Below are 19,319 nucleotides of genomic sequence, written 5' to 3'. Positions count from 1 at the left end.
GTCAGGAAGCAGGTTATTTATTGCTTTATATATAATTTGTGCAGTGAGAAAATGAACCAGATCTGTGAATTTTAGAATTTTTGATTTTAAGAATAGTGGATTTGTATGATCTCTGTAACCAGTTTTATGGATTATCCTTATGGCCCTTTTTTGTAATATAAAGATTGATGATGGCGAACATTTTTAAGTATTGCCCCAAACCTCTGCACAGTAATTCAAATACGGTGCAATCAGGGAACAATAGAGAATGTGGAGTGATTTGTGGTCCAGAATGTGTTTTACTTTACTCAAGATTGAGACACTTCTTGAAATTTTGTTATGTATATGATTTATATGAGTCTTATGTTCAAGTACTCTTTCAATTTCCACACCATCTAAATGAATCTGCACTTGTGCATTTCTAAGGGAATTCCCAAATAAGATCATTTTAGTGTTACTTAGATTTAGCGATAGTTTGTTCCTCCATCCATCCATCCATTCGCTTCCGCTTATCCTTTTCAGGGTCGCGGGGGGCACTGGAGCCTATCCCAGCTGTCATAGGGCGAGAGGCAGGGTACAGCCTGGACAGGTCGCCAGTCTGTCGCAGGGCCAACACACAGGGACAGACAACCATTCGCACTCACTTTCATTCGCACATTCACACCTAGTGATAATTTGGATTATCCAATTAACCTATCCCCACAAGCTGCATGTCTTTGGACGGTGGGAGGAAGCCGGAGTACCCGGAGGGAACCCACGCAAACACGGGGAGAACATGCAAACTCCACACAGAAAGACCCCGGCCTGATGTTGGAATTGAACTCAGGACCTTCTTGCTGTGCGGCAACAGTGCTAACCACCGTTTGTTCCTGTTAGTTTGTTCCTGTTTAACCATTTTTTAATTTTGCACATTTCTGAAGTAATTGTATCCAGCAGCTCCTTTAGATTCCCCCCAGAACAAAAAATATTTGTGTCATCTGCAAATAATACTAATTTTAATATATCAGATGCCTTACAAATATCACTTATATAAATAATAAATAATTTTGGACCCAGTACAGAGCCTTGTGGAACACCACAAGCAATGTCCAAGCATGATGAGGAATGGACACCCAGCTTCACAAATTGTTTCCTGTCACTTAAATAATTTTTCACCCATTGCAGTACAACCCCCCTGATCCCGTACCGTTCCAGTTTATTAATTAATATGTCATGATTTATTGTGTCGAATGCTTTCTTGAGATCCAGAAATACTCCAGCTGCATACTGTTTCTGATCTATAGCATTCGTAATCTCAATTGATTCAATTAATGCCAGAGATGTTGATCTTTTTGATCTGAAGCCATATTGACTGTCAGAGAGTAATTCATATTTATCTAAGAATTTGTCTAATCGTTTATTAAACAGGTTTTCTAGGATTTTGGAGAATTGAGGTAGTAAAGAAACAGGCCTGTAATTTGTGAAGTCGCACTTTTCCCGTCTGAAATGATAAGTTGCAAATATATGTTAGAGGTCCTACAATTCCTTCAGTGACCTTCTTGACGATTTTCATGTCAATATCATTACAATCAGTAGATGTTTTATATTTACACATGTGTACAATGTCAATTATTTCTTTTTCCTCCACTGATGTGAGGAACATTGAGTTAGGGTTCCTATCAATCAGGTTTTCACTACAGTCTACTGATGGCAGTGACTCAGGAATTTGTTCTGCCAGTTTTGGTCCAATATTTACAAAATAATGATTAAAGCTGTTGACAGCAGTGTTTTCTATAATATTGCCATTGTCGATAAAGTATTGAGGATAACTTTGTTGTTCAGAATTATTTTTAATGATACCATTTAAAACATCCCATATTCCCTTCATATTATGTTTATTGTTGTTCAATATTTTACTATAATACTCCTTTCTACATATACGTATAATATTGGTCAACTTATTTATGCATTTTTTATATTTATTTTCAGCATCTTTTGTTCTTTGTTTTAGGAATTCCCTATAGAGTGTATTTTTCTTTTTACATGCATTTTGTAAACCCTTAGTGATCCATGGTCTATCTGAATATTTGTGCTTTCTGTTGTACTCCACCCTGTTACTCCACCCTGCTGGTTATTGCACTGTTCATGGCCTCCTGCAGGCTGCTGAGTATCTCCCGCACACAGGAGCGTGCTGTTCGTCTCCCCCCACCTGCACTGGCTGAACATTGGCTGAACTTCACTTACCCTCCACCCTCGCGACGCTCCGTCACTCAGTCTGGACTCTTCTCGAGTTTTTCGTGGCTTGGCTGTTTGTGCACATTTATGTTTTCTGGCCTCTGCACACTAGTTTCTTCTTCTCTCACATTTTTCTTTTTCTCATGTTCAAAGCTTTATGCTCAGAAAGCTTTGCATGTGCGCTCAGAAAGCTCTGTCCTAACCCAGTTTCAAGCATTTGTTTAATGATGTGTTAAAGAAACGCCGGTGATTTAAATGCCGGTTTATGGCTGTGACAGAACAGGAGCGCCAGCTGCAGATGAGCATCCTGCTGTTGCATCACACAGGAAATAAAATCACGCCGATTGCACAAACACTTGTGGGTTATATGGAAAACCAGCTTTACTGACACTGAAGCCCTAGGCAGTGATCCATGCTCGGCAACACTCAAGCAAAGCTAAATAGGACACAGGGGCCCAGGAAGGGTCACAGGCTGTGCTGCCGTTTGGAAAGTGCACGTCATGTGACACACGGCATCGCTAATATTCAGCATTTCGTGCTGTGGCACGAAAAATGTTAAAAGGGTTGACTTACTTAATCTTTTTATGCATTTATGTTCATGCTGACTAATTTTTATTATTAGAGTTATAATAGAGTTATTGCTGTTTACAGTTTTAAAAAGCATATTATTTTTATTAAGATGCCAGATTCCAGATATGTCAAAGGTTGCATGTTGGCGTCCAGTGCGCCGGCTTGTGTTTGGCTATAAACTTTAAAGTGGTTTTTGACAGAGTTTTGTTTTTATGACAGGTGCTCTGATCCTGTGAAAATGTGAGAAACTTTTGCACGGCTGTCATCGGAAGCATCACATAGAGTTGGATGTCTCGAGACCACTTTTACGTGGTTTTGGTCTTGTCTTGGTCTCGCTGTCTCGGTCTTGCTGTCTCAGATCCACGTAGTGGTCGGGAGATTTGGAGTCAACAGTATCCATGACACACAACGTAACGTCCGATAATGTGTCATGTGCAAAAGCATCAGCTCTAAGAGCCGTGCTTAGAGAGTGCTTAGTAGTGAATCAGAAGAGTCGACTCCCATTGAGCGAGAGCCGGCTCCTCACTTAATTTCCTTTCGCTGCTCAGCTCTCACACAGTGGCTCAGCTATGCTCCAATCCCTCCATATTGTGGCCAATAGCATGCGAGGATATAGGATAATATAATTATGTGAAAAACAGAGGGTGAGAGACGCGACAGTCAAGTGGAGCGTGCGAGTGCATCGCAAAAACACATAAATATGCCTGACACCTGTAAACGAAGCAGCATCTGGCTGCAGTTTAAAGACTTTTTTGACTCGGTCTCATCTCGACTTTGTCTTGGTCTTGTCTTGGTCTCGATACCCTCTGGTCTTGGTATTGTCTTGGTCTTGGTTTAGGCGGTCTTGACTACAAGTCTATAGCATAGAGCATATACTATAGTTCTTACGGATGTTATTAGTGACGTGAAGTGACGTCATGTACCGGCTCAGCTGGGTTCTGTGTGTGTGAGGCTTCTCTCTGAGTTCTTTAGCTTCCCCACACAGTCCAATCACATGCAGGTGAGGGTAACTGAGAGACGTAGGTGTGGAAGCACATTTGTGGAGTTGGGTGATAAGCTCAAACTCACCGAGACCTCCTGTGGTGGTAGTGAGACGACGCCTGCGCGATGTGTCGGTTATGTTAGATGACGTGATGACTCTAAAGTGCAGAGCTGTGGTGAACAAAGATCCATGTGAAAGTGTGTGTGAGGTAAATGTGCTTTGATAGACGTCACCTCGCCCAGCCACAGGCGTGCACGTCCTGCCCTCAGGCCACTGCATGTGGGCAGAGCTGTGTTAAAGTCACCCCATGACGGGAATATCCCATCGAAACAATGGCGGCGCTGTGTGAATGTAAGAGGCAGCCCATGGCTGAATGTGGAAGACTTCATGAGGTCCAGTCTGCCAGCTCATGCTCTGCATGCAGGAATTCCTGCCAGACTCAGTCCAAACATCCACACGTCTCTCTGCATTCACTGGCTTGTTGGCTCGACTCAGGGTCGTCATTTTAAACGCTGATGTGCACTTCTGATCCTCCGTGCCGAGACTCTCATTCACGTCGCTGTGAATAAATCTCTTAGCAGCATCTTTCTGTCCACTTGTGATGTCCCTCCCACCGCTTTAGCAGCTGGCAGCAGGAACACTGGAGGCTTTCCTGGCTGGCCTGCCTCAGCGTGTTGTCAGGGCCGACTTCGATGCCTCAAAAAGAAGCCTTGCATGTCCCAGCCCTGCAGCCTGAGCTCACCTGAGCTGCTGTCATCTCATTTCCTTCTTGCTCAGCAGTCTTTTATCTTCTTCCCTGGACTCCCTGTCAGCATCTCCCACCGTCTTAGCTCTGCTTGTATTTCTACTCTCTGAGCTCCGTGTGACTGGAAGAGAGCTGACAGACTCCAGTAAACCCTCTTAGCAACCTTGCCCATTAGCTCTGTCATGCGTTCAGCTCACCTCACCTCCCCGACTGAGGCTATTATAGAACAGAGTCGGCAGCCCGTGGCGACCTGGAGACGGTTCCAAGGCGTTTTTGACTCACGGCGAATCAGTGATGATATAATAATGATTAGAGACGAGATGATAAAGTACTGAAGAGGAATGTTCTTGGTCAGTATGTTTTTGTTGTGAAGGTGACGTGTGCTCCAGTTTATGTGAGCGCATGGAAACCCGGTTCATGACAGAATAATTAAGAGCAGCTCCAGCTGAGGCTACATGGACTGAGCTGGGTTCACTCAGTCTGTGTTAACCTGTCTGAAGATGAGTTATGGATTAGCTGGACTGTACAGATGTGTATTGTGATGGATTGTGCACATTACGCATGCATTGAGCTGTTTGTTCACATGTGCAGGTGGCATGGCTGCATTCAGCACGTTAGCGATGCTGCAGAGCTAATAAAGAGCTCTGCATCTATATTTAGTACATCACGCTTCCTGAATAAATCTCAGACTCTATATGATGAATTACCTTCTCTCTGACTGAAGATAGATTAAATATGCCTTCCTTTTATATATGCTCATCTCATCCCAGTGTGCCGATATTTAGAGGTTAAGCCTAAAACCAAAGCAGGCTGTAAGTTTCTGTGTATCCAGGCTTTTCTCTTCACATGTGGATGGAATATGTAAACAACACATCCTCCGTACTAACACTTGCATACAACCGCAGATCAGCCACAACAATAAAATCCCCTCTAACCACCAGAGCAGCTTTTATTCTCTCTACGGGGTCCCAGTAGGAGTGGCTCTGGGTTAACACTTGTCCTTTCCCCACAAACAGATCGCTGGACTCTACTGTGACAGGACTGTGAATTATTTAAAATCTCATAAAATCAGTTTTTTCTCATTCGTAATGCACAGACATTGGCTAATCATATATCACAGAGCACTTTTTAAATCTGTACTCCTCCTTGTTCCTGCAACATTCAGTATTTTGTGCAGATTAGAAGGTTTTTCAGTCACAATCACACAAACACGCTAGGATCTTTTCTGCTGCTCAGGCGCCTTTCTCACGGCTGCCGTGTCGTACAGATGGGTCACAGATTAGAGAGAACACCCTGAACCTTTAACCCCCCCCTGGAGGTCAACCTGGGGCCCTGCTTTGCTGCGAGTGGCATTTCATTGGCACGGTTTGGGCCTGCGTGTCCTCGAACGGAGAGGGTCACTGCTCTTCAGTACAGCTGTTGTTTATGCTGTAATAAATGAGCCGTCTGGGAGTCTCCCCTCCACAGAGCAGGAGGGGAAAGGTTTGGTGAATCATGTGACAGTATGATTATTAACAGAGCTCAGATCAGTCTGTATCAACTGTTTCTGGACAGAATAACTGCAGCAGATTGTTGTGGCTGTGCGTGTGGGTGCACATGATCCTGGTATAATGTAATATAAACGCTGGCGTAGGGAGATTGTGTGCAGCAGATTTACAGACGCAGTCTGGTTCTTTTGATTCCTTGTGACAGAAAAATAAGTGGTTGTGCAGACATTTTTCTGCAATGCTGTGCAACGCTTTGAGCTGTCAGCATATGGGATGTAGATTAGGTGAGGATTTTGTTCTTTCTGCTTTGTTTTTGTGCAGATATAAACGTCCACGCGGCAAAGCGTTCGTGACAGCTGCCAGCTCGGCTGAACGGGGGTAAATCTGCGGGGCGTGACCCTCCTCTGCCTCTTTCTCTGCCAGGCTGACCTTCACTGCCCCGCCCCCGTTCATCCCACCTGCAGCCTTGGGCTGCCTTCCAATACTGTTTCTGTTGAATTCTGCATGAATAGAAACGAGTTTTGCTTTGATGGATTTTTATTTTGTGAACATTTTTAACTGATGCTGCACTTCGTCGGCGATCTTGTCTTACCTGACTGAACATCCGGGTTTCCTGATACTCCAAAACACAAAGCATGTTTTCTTAAATGTGAGAAAGTCGGTTTTTTTTAAGTAAAAACGACTTTCTTCTCGATGTTGGAAAAACACAATCAGCTGACAGCGTTGCATTTTCCACTGGAGAAATGTCTTCCTCCTCTCACCCCAACCAGTCGCAGCAGATGGCCCCGCCCCTCCCTGAGCCTGGTTCTGCCAGAGATTTTCCTTCCCACTGCCGCCAAAGTGCTTGCTCATAGAGGGTCATGTGTTTGTTGGGTTCTTCTCTGTATGTATTATTGTAGGGTCTACCTTACAATATAAAGCACCTTGAGGCGACTGTCATTGTGATTTGGCGCTGTATAAATGAAACTGAATTGAATTGCACAACAGATCGGCTTTCTGAAATTTGATGCCCTGACTCCGTGGATGACCTCGAGACCTTTGCTCTGTGGTCTTCTTTTAGATTTATATCTGTGGAGACTTAAAGGCCAGCCCGAGTGGATTTGATCTCAACCACTCAGTGAGTGTCCTGGACTCTGCTCTGTTTTTTGTTCTTATCCTTGGTGCTGAAATGTAATAAATGTTACTGTGGTACCTGAGTCTCCTGAATGCTTAAATCGACAGTCGATTTCATAAAACATTGGATGTTATATGCTCAGTCTTTGACCTCCAGCTGGTCAGTCAGATGTTTAGTAATCACCTTTCCTTACAGACTCAGACTTACAGTCAGTTTGAAATCCTCTGAATTCAAACTCGTTCGACCCAAATCCAAAGCTGCACGTGCAGCGGCAAGTCGTTCATCAGCACACGGCAAATGTCAACCAAAATTGTCGCATTTGCATAATCCTGATGTGGTTTAACTCACCTATGTTAATGTAATCTGCTGAGACCAGGACTGGTGTGATAGTAATTAAAAGTTCCCTCTTTAATAATGTAAATCATCATGTTCATGTTTTAACAGTGGTCTTCTGTCTGCAGGGACTCTCAGCATTTATGGTCACATGAATGTCAGCGCTGCAGGCCAGATGCCGGCGATGGCGGAGCTCGGCGGTGAGAGGTGAGAGTTAATCAACTTTTACGGAGAATAATCACACCATGTGTGATTACACACTTCCTGACAATGGTCACGCTGATTAATACACAACACAAAATCCACCTTTTAGCTGTTAGCTCAGTCAGACTCAGTGATGAGAGCTTTGACTGTTCGTAGATGCTGACGCTGCATGGATGCATCAGAGACGTGACATGACGCTTCTTTTTTATAGTACGAATCAAAACGTTTTCTTATATGTCATCTTACTCCTATACAGGAAACTGTACAGGAGTAAGTGTGGCTCAGCAGCCTTTCAGGTTCATACAACACAGAACTAAACAGCATCATTGACAACAGATATGAAACAGCAAGAAAAGAGGGTGCAGAGGCCAGTTACAAAGTGGCTTGCAGATTTGCGTATATGCAGACGTGCAGGCAGGCTGTGTTGTGTGGATGTGTATCAGCTGAGCTGCAGTGGTGAGCTTCACTCTGAGACCTGAATGAATTCACTAATGTTCACATGAAACACTGTGAAACATAACCGACTGCCCAAACGCTTCATAATTAATCTCATTCCAACAGACGCTTCAGTCCTGTAAGTCACACTGAGTATGAAGTGCTCATGGTTTCACCCACACGCTGGTGTCCATTATGTAAAAGCAATATTCAAATGTATTTTGACAGCTCTGGTTTCCTCTTCAGGGACATCCTCATCTTCAGATATTTGGTTTAGCTGAGGAAACATCAGCTAGCCGGGGGTTCTCGCTGCCTCTGTAGTTGTCTTTGCCTCCGGCTTGTGGGTTTGATTAAAACACTGATCCTGCTGAAAGTGCTGGCTGGTCTGTTTTTGCTGTGCTGGGATGCAAAGAGATCATTTTTCTGTTCTTGGTTAACAACTTTTAGCCTGGAGGATGAGAGACGGATGAGACTTTGTTCAGAGCGTCACAGATCCACAGACACAATTCTCAAAGAAGCCAGAGACAGGGAGCGTCAGTCTGGAGCTGGAGCACAGAACCAAGTGAAAGCTGAGGTTTTTACATCTCTACATTAAATATTTCCTCTTTGCTGTGGGCGTTTCTGTGAGAAAACATTGTTGATGGTGTGATTATTCAGTGTGATCTCCACTCTGTGTGAAGCAACACTCAGCACCTCTAACTACACTAAGCTTCTGCTTCCTGCTCCATATTAGTCATAAGGTTTCTAATAATGAGGTGGGTGCATAGATGGTTATCCCACTAAGCTTATCTCACTTTATTAAACACACAAGCTCCACCCACCCCAAAGGTCAGCTGATCAGAAGAAGGTTAAAGAGACCTGCTGATCGCGCGTCGTGTTGTTTTCACGTTCAGATATTTCCTGCGTGTCAACAGTGAATCTGAAACTGAAACTACGAATGCTGAACCCAAAGAAGAACTGTGACACAAACAGCAACAGCATGAAATATAAAATGTGGATCCAACATTAACGTTTCCTTTCAGCTTCATGGAAAAAGAGAGTTCATTACTAAACCAGGCACACACAGGATTTGATTCCCTCAGGACGTTTGAGTCAGAATTAAAATGATGTACGAGAAGCAGGAGGTCGCGGTACAGTAGTTGCTCAGGCTCAGCTATGAGGTAGTACTACATGACCTAGTTGTGTGCTGTGCTGTTATGGATGGGGTCCGTGTCATGTGATGACTGCCTCCAGCAGCGTTTGGAGAGGCTCACGCTGCACTTGACATACATGAGATCATAGCGTGTGCCCGTATACATTAAATGTGGTCACACGAGTGGCACATATCAGTCAGAGGTGGTGGGCAGGTGACTTACCTTCAAATATGATGAGAGATGAAACGAGTGCACTCAGAATAAAAATGAACAGAGTACTTGTGGCTCTTTGACTTTCTGTCTCCAACTTATAGAGTGATGGGCTTAAGGTGGAATCAGGTTTGTGGTCTGATCTCCTCTCCAGCCTTGGCTTTGAGTCTTTATCCATCATCCTAGAGAGGCACGCTCAGTCGCAGATGCAGGAAACATGCGAGAAAATCTTTCTGTGCACAGTTTCCTGTTGGAGCTGCTGCTGTGGGGCAGACATCTGTCTCTGCACGGCACTCAGTTTGTGTCTCACAGTTTTTATCATACAGATGCCAAATGGGGTCCCTGTTGGAGACTGAAATTTGACTCTGAACAGCTCGGCCTCAACTTACATTAATGTGGTAATGATGTGATAATAAATACTTATTCCCCCCACTGTGTGTTGTGAGCATGTAAGACATTCATAAAACTCACCAGTCTCAGGTCGGTTATTGTTTACACCTTCTGAGTGGGAGAAAGTGTTCAGTGTACATTTGAGTGTAGTAGGAGTATAAGAAGTACTTTGGCGGTCAGACTATGATGATGAGGTCATCAGAGAGTGGAGATGGAAGTAGGAGGTGAGGACTGAAGTCCTGGAGTGTAGACGCTGTGGGTGGAGCACACATTGCTGATGTAGAGCTGGAGGATGAAGGCACTAACACCTGAAGGGTGTAGTAATAGATTACAGTAAATGATCGAGCAGGGTGCAGAGGGGAATTCCCCTCTTCCCCTTTTCCTCTTCCAGATGGGAAGAGGAAGAGGGACCAGGAATGTGAAAAACTTCATACAGATAAACATCATCATCATCATCATCCATCATCTTCCTCAGCATCAGCAGCAGCCTCACTCTTATACATCTGGTCTTATGTTATGTGCTATAACACATGTTGTGTGTTTGGAGCTTTTCAGGTGGTTTTAATTGGAGGACATGGGTTAAGACTGCAAAGCGTATGAGATGACCCAGTTTCACACATTTGTAGTGTAATAATGTTGTGTAGGTTTGTGCAGGTAGGTTTCTCGCAAAGTTATGCAAAACTGCAGAGAGCAGCGCTTTCTTCATGGTACGGTTTTAAAATTCAGAACTAGCATGCTAAAGCTAACACAACAAGCACATGAGAATCCCTCTGGACAGAGAGGAGACACAGCAGGACCGTCCTGGCTTAAAGAAGAGTGTGCGTGTGTGTAAAGGTCCAGCACACAAAAATGAGCATTCCTCACAATCACACTTCCACTGGTGACAATTTATAACACACATTCATTTAAGCTAAAAGCACTGAAGTCATATGGATGTTCAGTGATTGGTTGATTTTTGGTTAGAACAATATCTGAGTACCCTGGACAGTCACCGAGGAGGCATCCTGGTCAGATGCTGAGCAACAACGACTTTCTCCTTATGTTGAGGAGGAGCAGGTGTACTCCTCCTCCTCCTCACCCTCTCTCTGAGTGCAGACACCTTCAGAGAAATTCATTTCTGCTGCTCGTGGCCATCGGTGAGGGTGTGACTGTAGACTGAGCAGTAAATCACTAGGTCAGTTCTGTCGTTCCCACAGCGAGCTGCAGACTCGTGTTTCCCCGGGAACGGGAAGCACTTACACTCCTCTTGGCTGGTGTCCCCGCCATTTTCTGGCTTGAGTCTTGGAGATTCTCAGTCTCGTTCCCGCCACTTCACTCAAACTGCCCTTCAACACTGATAATTATTCATAAATGTTATTCATCATCTTTTTATTGCTTATGAATGTGTACTGTATGTGAGTGGTTGTTATAGTGGGGCCTTTTCACAGTGACAGCCTGAGCCGTGTGATTTGGGAACATGTTTTGTGCTGCCGGTTGTTACTGCAGAGAGTCGTGCACGCTGAGCTGAGGCTGATCATGTGACCCAGCTGTTACTGTTTGGTTTTAAACACTGACACACACAGGCAGCAGTGTGTGCGTGTGTGTAATACAGCTGTTGTAACAGCTGGATATGGACTTAGCCTCAGTGCCAGCAGCTCCACCCTCAAACTGGAGCTGCGTGTTTTTCTCCACTCGTTCATTTGTTGACTTAAATTTAAATTTACGTTCCACGTGTCAGGGCATGACACTGCGCCGGAGCTCTTTGCCGTTAGACTTTGTAAAGTAGCTCAGTGTAGGTCAGTGCTGAGCGTGCATTGATCCGAAACAATGATAATAATATTGATAATAAACTGGGTTTCAGTTTTTACACACACTAACGAAGTGTACAGAATCCGTTTTGTTCTTTATATTTCTTGCACAGTAGTCAGGTGGACAAAGGAGCTTGCAAAGAAAAATGTCTGGACTTCTTTAGGTTACTTGAAGACATTTCACCTCTCATCCGAGAAGCTTCTTCAGTTCTAAGGTCAAATGGTGGAGAGTCCCAGATATAAACCTAGTGGGAGCCACTTCACAAGCGCATGGCACAACACAGAAGAGCCACCTCCACAGGACAAGACTCAGCAGTCCATCTGCATCTTAAGGATAAAGGACACTCTTTCGAGGATGCCAATGTTCACATTTTGGACAGAGAGGACAGATGGTTTGAAAGAGGAGTGAAAGAAGCCATCTATGTCCACTGTGAGCGACCATCTTTGAACAGAGGCGGGGGTTTACGACACCAACTCTCTGCCATCTATAATCCAGTTTTGAGATCCCTTCCCAGACGCCTTAACGCTCACATCCTGGGCCATCTGATCTCAGGAATTCGCATGATAAGGTGGGGCCAGGTTTCACAATGAACTCACCCGAAACTCTGGCTGATTGGGACCCACACCCAGTTTCACACCTTGGCACAGGCGATTAGAGGATCATAAGGGGGTCCTTTTGTCCCTCTGTGGGGGGTCACTCCCACTAGGTTTATATCTGGGACTCTCCACCATTTGACCTTAGAACTGAAGAAGCTTCTCAGATGAGAGGTGAAACGTCTTCAAGCAACTTAAAGAAGTCCAGACGCTTTTCTTTGCAAGCTCCTTTGACTACGATGACCTGGATGACTGAGAACCTTCACAGATATAGTCAGGTGGAGTACACACGATTTTATTGTGCATGTACAATGACAATAAAGGGCAATTCAATTTTATTCTATGCTATGCTGTTCTATGTTATGCTGTGCTATAATCCATGAATGCAGACACGTCCAAGAAGGTTAAATATTTAACTTTGCTTCCGTGAAATGACATGAGGAAGCTGAAATGTGCAGATTTTCAGCTTTTGGGCTAAGCGTTGTTTCTCTCTCCTGAGTTGAAGTTAGTGAGGGTGGTCTGTGCCTGTGCAGCCACCCTGGAAAAAACAGAAATGATCCTATTGGTTGTCAAAGCTCGATTTTATTGATATTTATTGATTTATACTGAGGTGTGAGAGGCTTCAGGGAGTTCATCGAATGTCGATGCTTAGGACTGAGTTCTAGAAATGGACACCAAAGTTTCTCAGCTTCTGCTGTGGGTGCACAGTTATGCAGCTTATCTGAGGTTTATTTGTATAATTCAGTCAAGCTGTGTGCATTTCATGCTGTAAGTCACAGACGGCCGGTCTATAACTCAGACTGTGATAAGAAAAGATAAAGTGTTCATGGAGTCCACAAAGATGTGTGCAGAGCTCTCCTCAGCTTACATCCTGCAGTGCAGTCACTACTTTCAGCAGCAAGAGTCATCCAAGAGAGTCAGACTCAGAGCGCTCGGATATCAGTGAGCTTCTCTTCCCTCTCGTCGAATGAGCTACTGCCTCTTCCCGCGTCACCTCAGGTGTCCTGTGACAGATCCTGTTTTCTGCATGACTGCTTCCAACAGGAGCCTCAAGCTCTAGAAGACCCAACCCGAAGCCTCAGGTCGCCTCCTGCCGGTCCGTCCGTACAGCACATTTGTCAGCGCACTTCGCTCCTTCCTTTAGTTCAAATGTTTCAGAGGCGAAAGATAAAGAGCACAAAGTCATTGTTCTCTAAATCCCACACCGCCGTCTTCTCCTTTTCTCCTTTTCCTGTTAAGAAGATATTTTTCTAGTTGTGGGTTCCTTTAAGGACAGACGAGAGATAAATTGCAGTCAACAGTATTTATTCTTGCACACCAGGAAAAATTAAACACAAAGCCGTGCGTCCTGCCACTGCCCGGCTGGCACAACTTTAACAAACACTATCAGGGCGAGCAGACGTGCCACACTCTTCTTCTGCTACAAATTCCAGCACAGCGCTGCAGATAAAAAGCGCAGGAGAGAAATGAGCCAACACGAAACCGAGGAACTGCTCGCACTGTGCTGAGCTCCAGCCGAGCCCACGGAGTACGTTTTTATCAGGAACACCAGGAATTCTTGTCGTAGTATGAAAAGTAAAAGCTCGTGCCTGACAATGCAGGGACTTTGAGATGCAGAAAATCTCTGACAGTGTCAACAGACTGTAAACTAAAGCAGTGGCGTTAGTATTTCAGGAATAATGATCCGATCAGAGCGCTGGCAGGTCGGCACACACAATGACACACACGGCTGCTGCCGGGGATTACACAGATATAGAAAACAGTGAGAAAACCCAGATGTAAGTCCAACATTTAGCCTGAATTTTGACTCATGACATACTGCATGTTTGCCAGGCGTGCTAGCATCAGAAATCCATTCAGCATCCCTCGGCTTCTCCTCCGAGGCATCATTTTGGGGCGATCGTGGCTCAAGAGTTGGGAGTTCGCCTTGTAATCGGAAGGTTGCCGGTTCGAGCCCCAGCTTGGACAGTCTCGGTCGTTGTGTCCTTGGGCAAGACACTTCACCCGTTGCCTACTGGTGGTGGTCAGAGGGCCCGGTGGCGCCAGTGTCCGGCAGCCTCGCCTCTGTCAGCGCGCCCCAGGGTGGCTGTGGCTACAATGTAGCTTGCCATCACCAGTGTGTGAATGTGTGTGTGAATGGGTGGATGACTGGATATGTAAAGCGCTTTGGGGTCCTTAGGGACTAGTAAGGCGCTATATAAATACAGGCCATTTACCATTTTGCCACATTGATTGTTCGCTGCCACTTTGGCAGCAGCTGACGGCACAGTCTCAGTGTATTTGACTGTTTTTCTATCCATTCGTTCAGACTACACGTGGTGGCTGTGCTGCACAGTCAGGACTTGGCAGGCGACGCACTGCACCGTCACTTTTCACAGACTAAATAATTCATTCAGCAACTGCTTATGTAATATCAATAAGAAACCCTCCATTCATTTAAAAGGCACCTGCTGATGCATAAAAGCTGAGCGCGCACACACAGCGATGCTGTCAAAATCTGCAGTGATGGGATCTGTGAAGCAGCTGAATCTCTCTTCCTTCCCACGGAGATGAGTCTGAGCCAGAGCGCTCCATCGTTCCCATCCCGTTCGTGCCCGACCAGGTGATTATCCCGTCAGGATCCTTTTTCACCATTTTTTGTTAGAGTTGTTGACCACTGATGACTCCATGTGATATACGAGGGCCTGCTGGCAGGAACTCTGAGGCCTGCAGATCTACTTTGTATTTTAGTTCTGTATTCTTCATCAAAGATGCCTCACAGTCATGAATCTTATTTTCTAACAAAAACCGAGCAGTAAATCCTCTGGGCTCAGTAAAACCTCCGCTGTACCCGACCAGCACCGAAGGTAACGAACTGCTGCTGCTGAAGCTGATCCTATCAGCTGTTTTCTTTATGTGACCAAAGCTGATCCGTGTTTTTCTCTCATTTCTTTGTGTTTAGCTTCATACAAATCTATGTGACTGCAGTCTCTCAGCGTTGTAGCTTTCAGCAGGCAGTAATATGTATATACAGTGGGGCAAAAAAGTATTTAGTCAGCCACCGATTGTGCAAGTTCCCCCACCTAAAATGATGACAGAGGTCAGTAATTTGCACCAGAGGTACACTTCAACTGTGAGAGACAGAATGTGAAAAAAAAAAATCCATGAATCCACATGGTAGGATTTGTAAAGGATTTATTCGTAAATCAGGGTGGAAAATAAGTATTTGGTCAATAACAAAAATACAACTCAATACTTTGTAACATAACCTTTGTTGGCAATAACAGAGGTCAAACGTTTACTATAGGTCTTTACCAGGTTTGCACACACAGGAGCTGGTATTTTGGCCCATTCCTCCATGCAGATCTTCTCGAGAGCAGTGATGTTTTGGGGCTGTCGCCGAGCACCACGGACTTTCAACTCCCGCCACAGATTTTCTATGGGGTTGAGGTCTGGAGACTGGCTAGGCCACTCCAGGACTTTCAAATGCTTCTTACGGAGCCACTCCTTTGTTGCCCGGGCGGTGTGTTTTGGATCATTGTCATGTTGTAAGACCCAGCCTCGTTTCATCTTCAAAGTTCTCACTGATGGAAGGAGGTTTTGGCTCAAAATCTCACGATACATGGCCCCATTCATTCTGTCCTTAACACGGATCAGTCGTCCTGTCCCCTTGGCAGAAAAACAGCCCCATAGCATGATGTTTCCACCCCCATGCTTCACAGTAGGTATGGTGTTCTTGGGATGCAACTCAGTATTCTTCTTCCTCCAAACACAACGAGTTGAGTTTATACCAAAAAGTTCTACTTTGGTTTCATCTGACCACATGACATTCTCCCAATCCTCTGCTGTATCACCCATGTGCTCTCTGGCAAACTTCAGACGGGCCTGGACATGCACTGGCTTCAGCAGCGGAACACGTCTGGCACTGCGGGATTTGATTCCCTGCCGTTGTAGTGTGTTACTGATGGTGACCTTTGTTACTTTGGTCCCAGCTCTCTGCAGGTCATTCACCAGGTCCCCCCGTGTGGTTCTGGGATCTTTGCTCACCGTTCTCATGATCATTTTGACCCCACGGGATGAGATCTTGCGTGGAGCCCCAGATCGAGGGAGATTATCAGTGGTCTTGTATGTCTTCCATTTTCTGATGATTGCTCCCACAGTTGATTTTTTTCACACCAAGCTGCTTGCCTATTGTAGATTCACTCTTCCCAGTCTGGTGCAGGTCTACAATACTTTTCCTGGTGTCCTTCGAAAACTCTTTGGTCTTGGCCATGGCGGAGTTTGGAGTCTGACTGTTTGAGGCTGTGGACAGGTGTCTTTTATACAGATGATGAGTTCAAACAGGTGCCATTCATACAGGTAACGAGTGGGGGACAGAAAAGCTTCTTACAGAGGACGTTACAGGTCTGTGAGAGCCAGAGATTTTCCTTGTTTGAGGTGACCAAATACTTATTTTCCACCCTAATTTATGAATAAATTCTTTACAAATCCTACCATGTGAATTCATGGATTTTTTTTCACATTTTGTCTCTCACAGTTGAAGTGTACCTCTGGTGCAAATTACTGACCTCTGTCATCATTTTAAGTGGGGGAACTTGCACAATCGGTGGCTGACTAAATACTTTTTTGCCCCACTGTACAGTTATAACCAGAGGTTCCATCAACTCATCGTGGACCTGGGTGGGTGATGGTGCAGCACACATCTTTAATGACTTTTGTCATCAAATTGTGTTTATTTAGGATTTAATCCACACAGGGTCAAACATAGACATACACCCATACACAGCTCTGCAGTGACTTTAAGGCCTGTTAACTTCTTGATAATGAGCATGACTGAGTCCAGCTGGTAGTTTCTCTTTGAAGCTCGTTAGCCTGCTCGAGGAATCTGAGGAACTCTCAGAAGGAGAACTGCAGATTTGCACAAGTTGGGATGGAAATTGTTTCCACACAGCTGCAGATTCAAGATCAGCAGTTCAAATAAATAAGTTACTCTGATGTGCTGGAAGAGGAGCCACACTGTGACATGATGAGGTCGGTATCAGGCACAGTTTAAAGTCAGAGCTGTGAAACATGAGTGCACGCTTTCCTGCCGTCATGATTCATTTGGCTTCTTTTTTAAAAACCTGACAGGAAGCTCCTCCTTTTGCCTGATGTTGTATGTAACGCTATAACGGCCTTATTTAACAAGAATTTTACCGCCACGCTTCTCTATACGCCAGGAATCAGAGTGAGTTGGAGTAACTGAATCTAGCACAGCGCAGCGTGCAGCAACCGAGCCTGCAGTCTGTCCTGATGCACATTCAGCTAAAACCTGGTTTAGGTTTTCAGTTTGCAGCAACATCCTGTGATATGAGTAAAAAGAGAGACCTGTGATCTCCGGACAGCCCTCTCAGAAACGGGACACCTGCTCCTTCATTACATGAACAGAGTGAAACTGGAGACGGCGTCCAGAATTTATTTAAAACCACATCCTCTGTTATCACATCAGAGCGCTGATGCCATCGTTTATTCACCCGCTGGTCGGCTAATGGCGCCCTTTGGTTTGAAACATGCTGCTCGTAGCGTCTGCTATCCGTCCTCACAAACTTTATTCACACTCTTCCATACCTGCACTGCCCGTCACGCTGCATTAAAGCTGTGCACAGATCTGTGTGCTGCTCCTGTATGTTTCACACATTCATCACTGTTTCTATATGTGAATGTGTTCACACTTTACAAACACGTCGAGAAAGTACAAAGGTCTGACAGTCAGAGAAAAGTTCTTTACACTTATAAATCCAACATCACTCCTAATACTACTACTAATACTCTTCCTCCTCCTCCTCCTCATCCTACTACTACTACTATTACTGCTACTCCTAATAATACCAATCATTTAGTTTTTGTAGGAAAAGTTGAGTTTAGTTAAATCTTGATAAACACGATCTTGTCTTCCATTACAAACTGTTGACTGTGTCCCACAACTGTGAAACATCTGGATTTTTGTCTCCTGTCTGACAGATCCCCTGCTCCGTGTCCGTGTCTTACACTCTTTTATTCACATCAGCTTTGATGTTCAAGTTTTTCTCTCTTTTTAAAATATTTATTATCCGTGTGATTTCATCCCCAATGTCTCTCTGATTTGGAAAGTTAAGTTTCTTCAGTCTGAATTTCATGATAGTCTTCCAACATCGTCACTGCTCTCTGCCCTTCACCTGAACATAAACCTGTTTCCTCATTTAGAGAAATGCAGGTGTGATGGTGTGTGGACGGCAAGCACGAGCCCGCTTGTTTGCGATCAGTCATGTCCCGAATCTGATGGTGATTTTGCATAAAGTGTAAGAACATTTAGTGGACGAGACTCATTCACTTTAGATAAAAGACAAAAAAAAATGAAATGTGTGACGACTCGTACATCTGGAAAGAAGACCAGTGGCTTCCTGCTGTTACGCCTGCAGTGTTTTCATAACTGCTTCTTCTTCTCTAGTTCATTTTAAAGTTTGCCTTCAAAGCGATCGGCTCCCCTTATCTCCTCTTGTGATTGTGATTTTAGAAAGCTGATGTCAACTTGCACAGAAAACTTTATAAAGTCTGGCTTTTGTGGGATTTTGAGTGAATATGTGTGAGAGGCACACTGACGATGTGTTTCCTGACCAGAAATAAAAGATTGTCTGATTTGGTGGGTTTTTTATGATTTATTAATGTCTGAATGTGTTTTCATTCCCTCCTTCTGAAAGCTTTTTGTGCTCGGTGTGTGCCAGTTTTTCAAAGTGATGAATTTGAAAGGCAAATAACGTGTCCTGAGTGGTGGAAAGAACAGCTATTTTGACCTCCAGTCAATTCTAATTGTTCAGCTTGATTTAATATTTGCTTAAGTGCTGCATAGTAACGAAGACTGTTGTCCTTCAGCTGCAGGACCATGTCGTCAGATCCATCTGGAGTGTCCTGTCGAGAGGACCAAAGTTCCTGTGGTGTCAAAGCAGCCATAGTTAATATTAGTTATGTGAGCGGCTCAGCGGGTGATTCCTTTCTTTGTCCTTCCTTCATTATAATATTCATCCTGTGGACATAAAGCAACAGAGGAGTCAAAAAAATATTGGGGAACTTTGACTGCTTGTGAAACAAAACATTACACATAGATTCATAAACCTGTAGATATGCACATGCAGATATAAAGGGATTAC

General features: G+C 44.5%; 1 protein-coding gene across 6 annotated transcripts in view; it reads left to right on the top strand.

Moving 5' to 3' along the window:
* htr4 (5-hydroxytryptamine receptor 4) overlaps positions 1–19,319 on the top strand; it is a 164,603-nt gene that overhangs the window by 51,926 nt on the left and 93,358 nt on the right. For all 6 annotated transcript variants that reach the window (XM_082551423.1, XM_082551426.1, XM_082551427.1 and 3 more), the window contains one exon: positions 7,553–7,631. In XM_082551423.1, the coding sequence (XP_082407549.1) occupies positions 7,553–7,631 (79 nt within the window). The remainder of the gene's footprint in view (positions 1–7,552; positions 7,632–19,319) is intronic.

Source organism: Aulonocara stuartgranti (genome assembly GCF_965226115.1).
Source record: "Aulonocara stuartgranti genome assembly, chromosome: 2".
Lineage (NCBI taxonomy): Eukaryota > Metazoa > Chordata > Actinopteri > Cichliformes > Cichlidae > Aulonocara > Aulonocara stuartgranti.
This window is presented reverse-complemented; position numbering and strand designations above follow the sequence as displayed.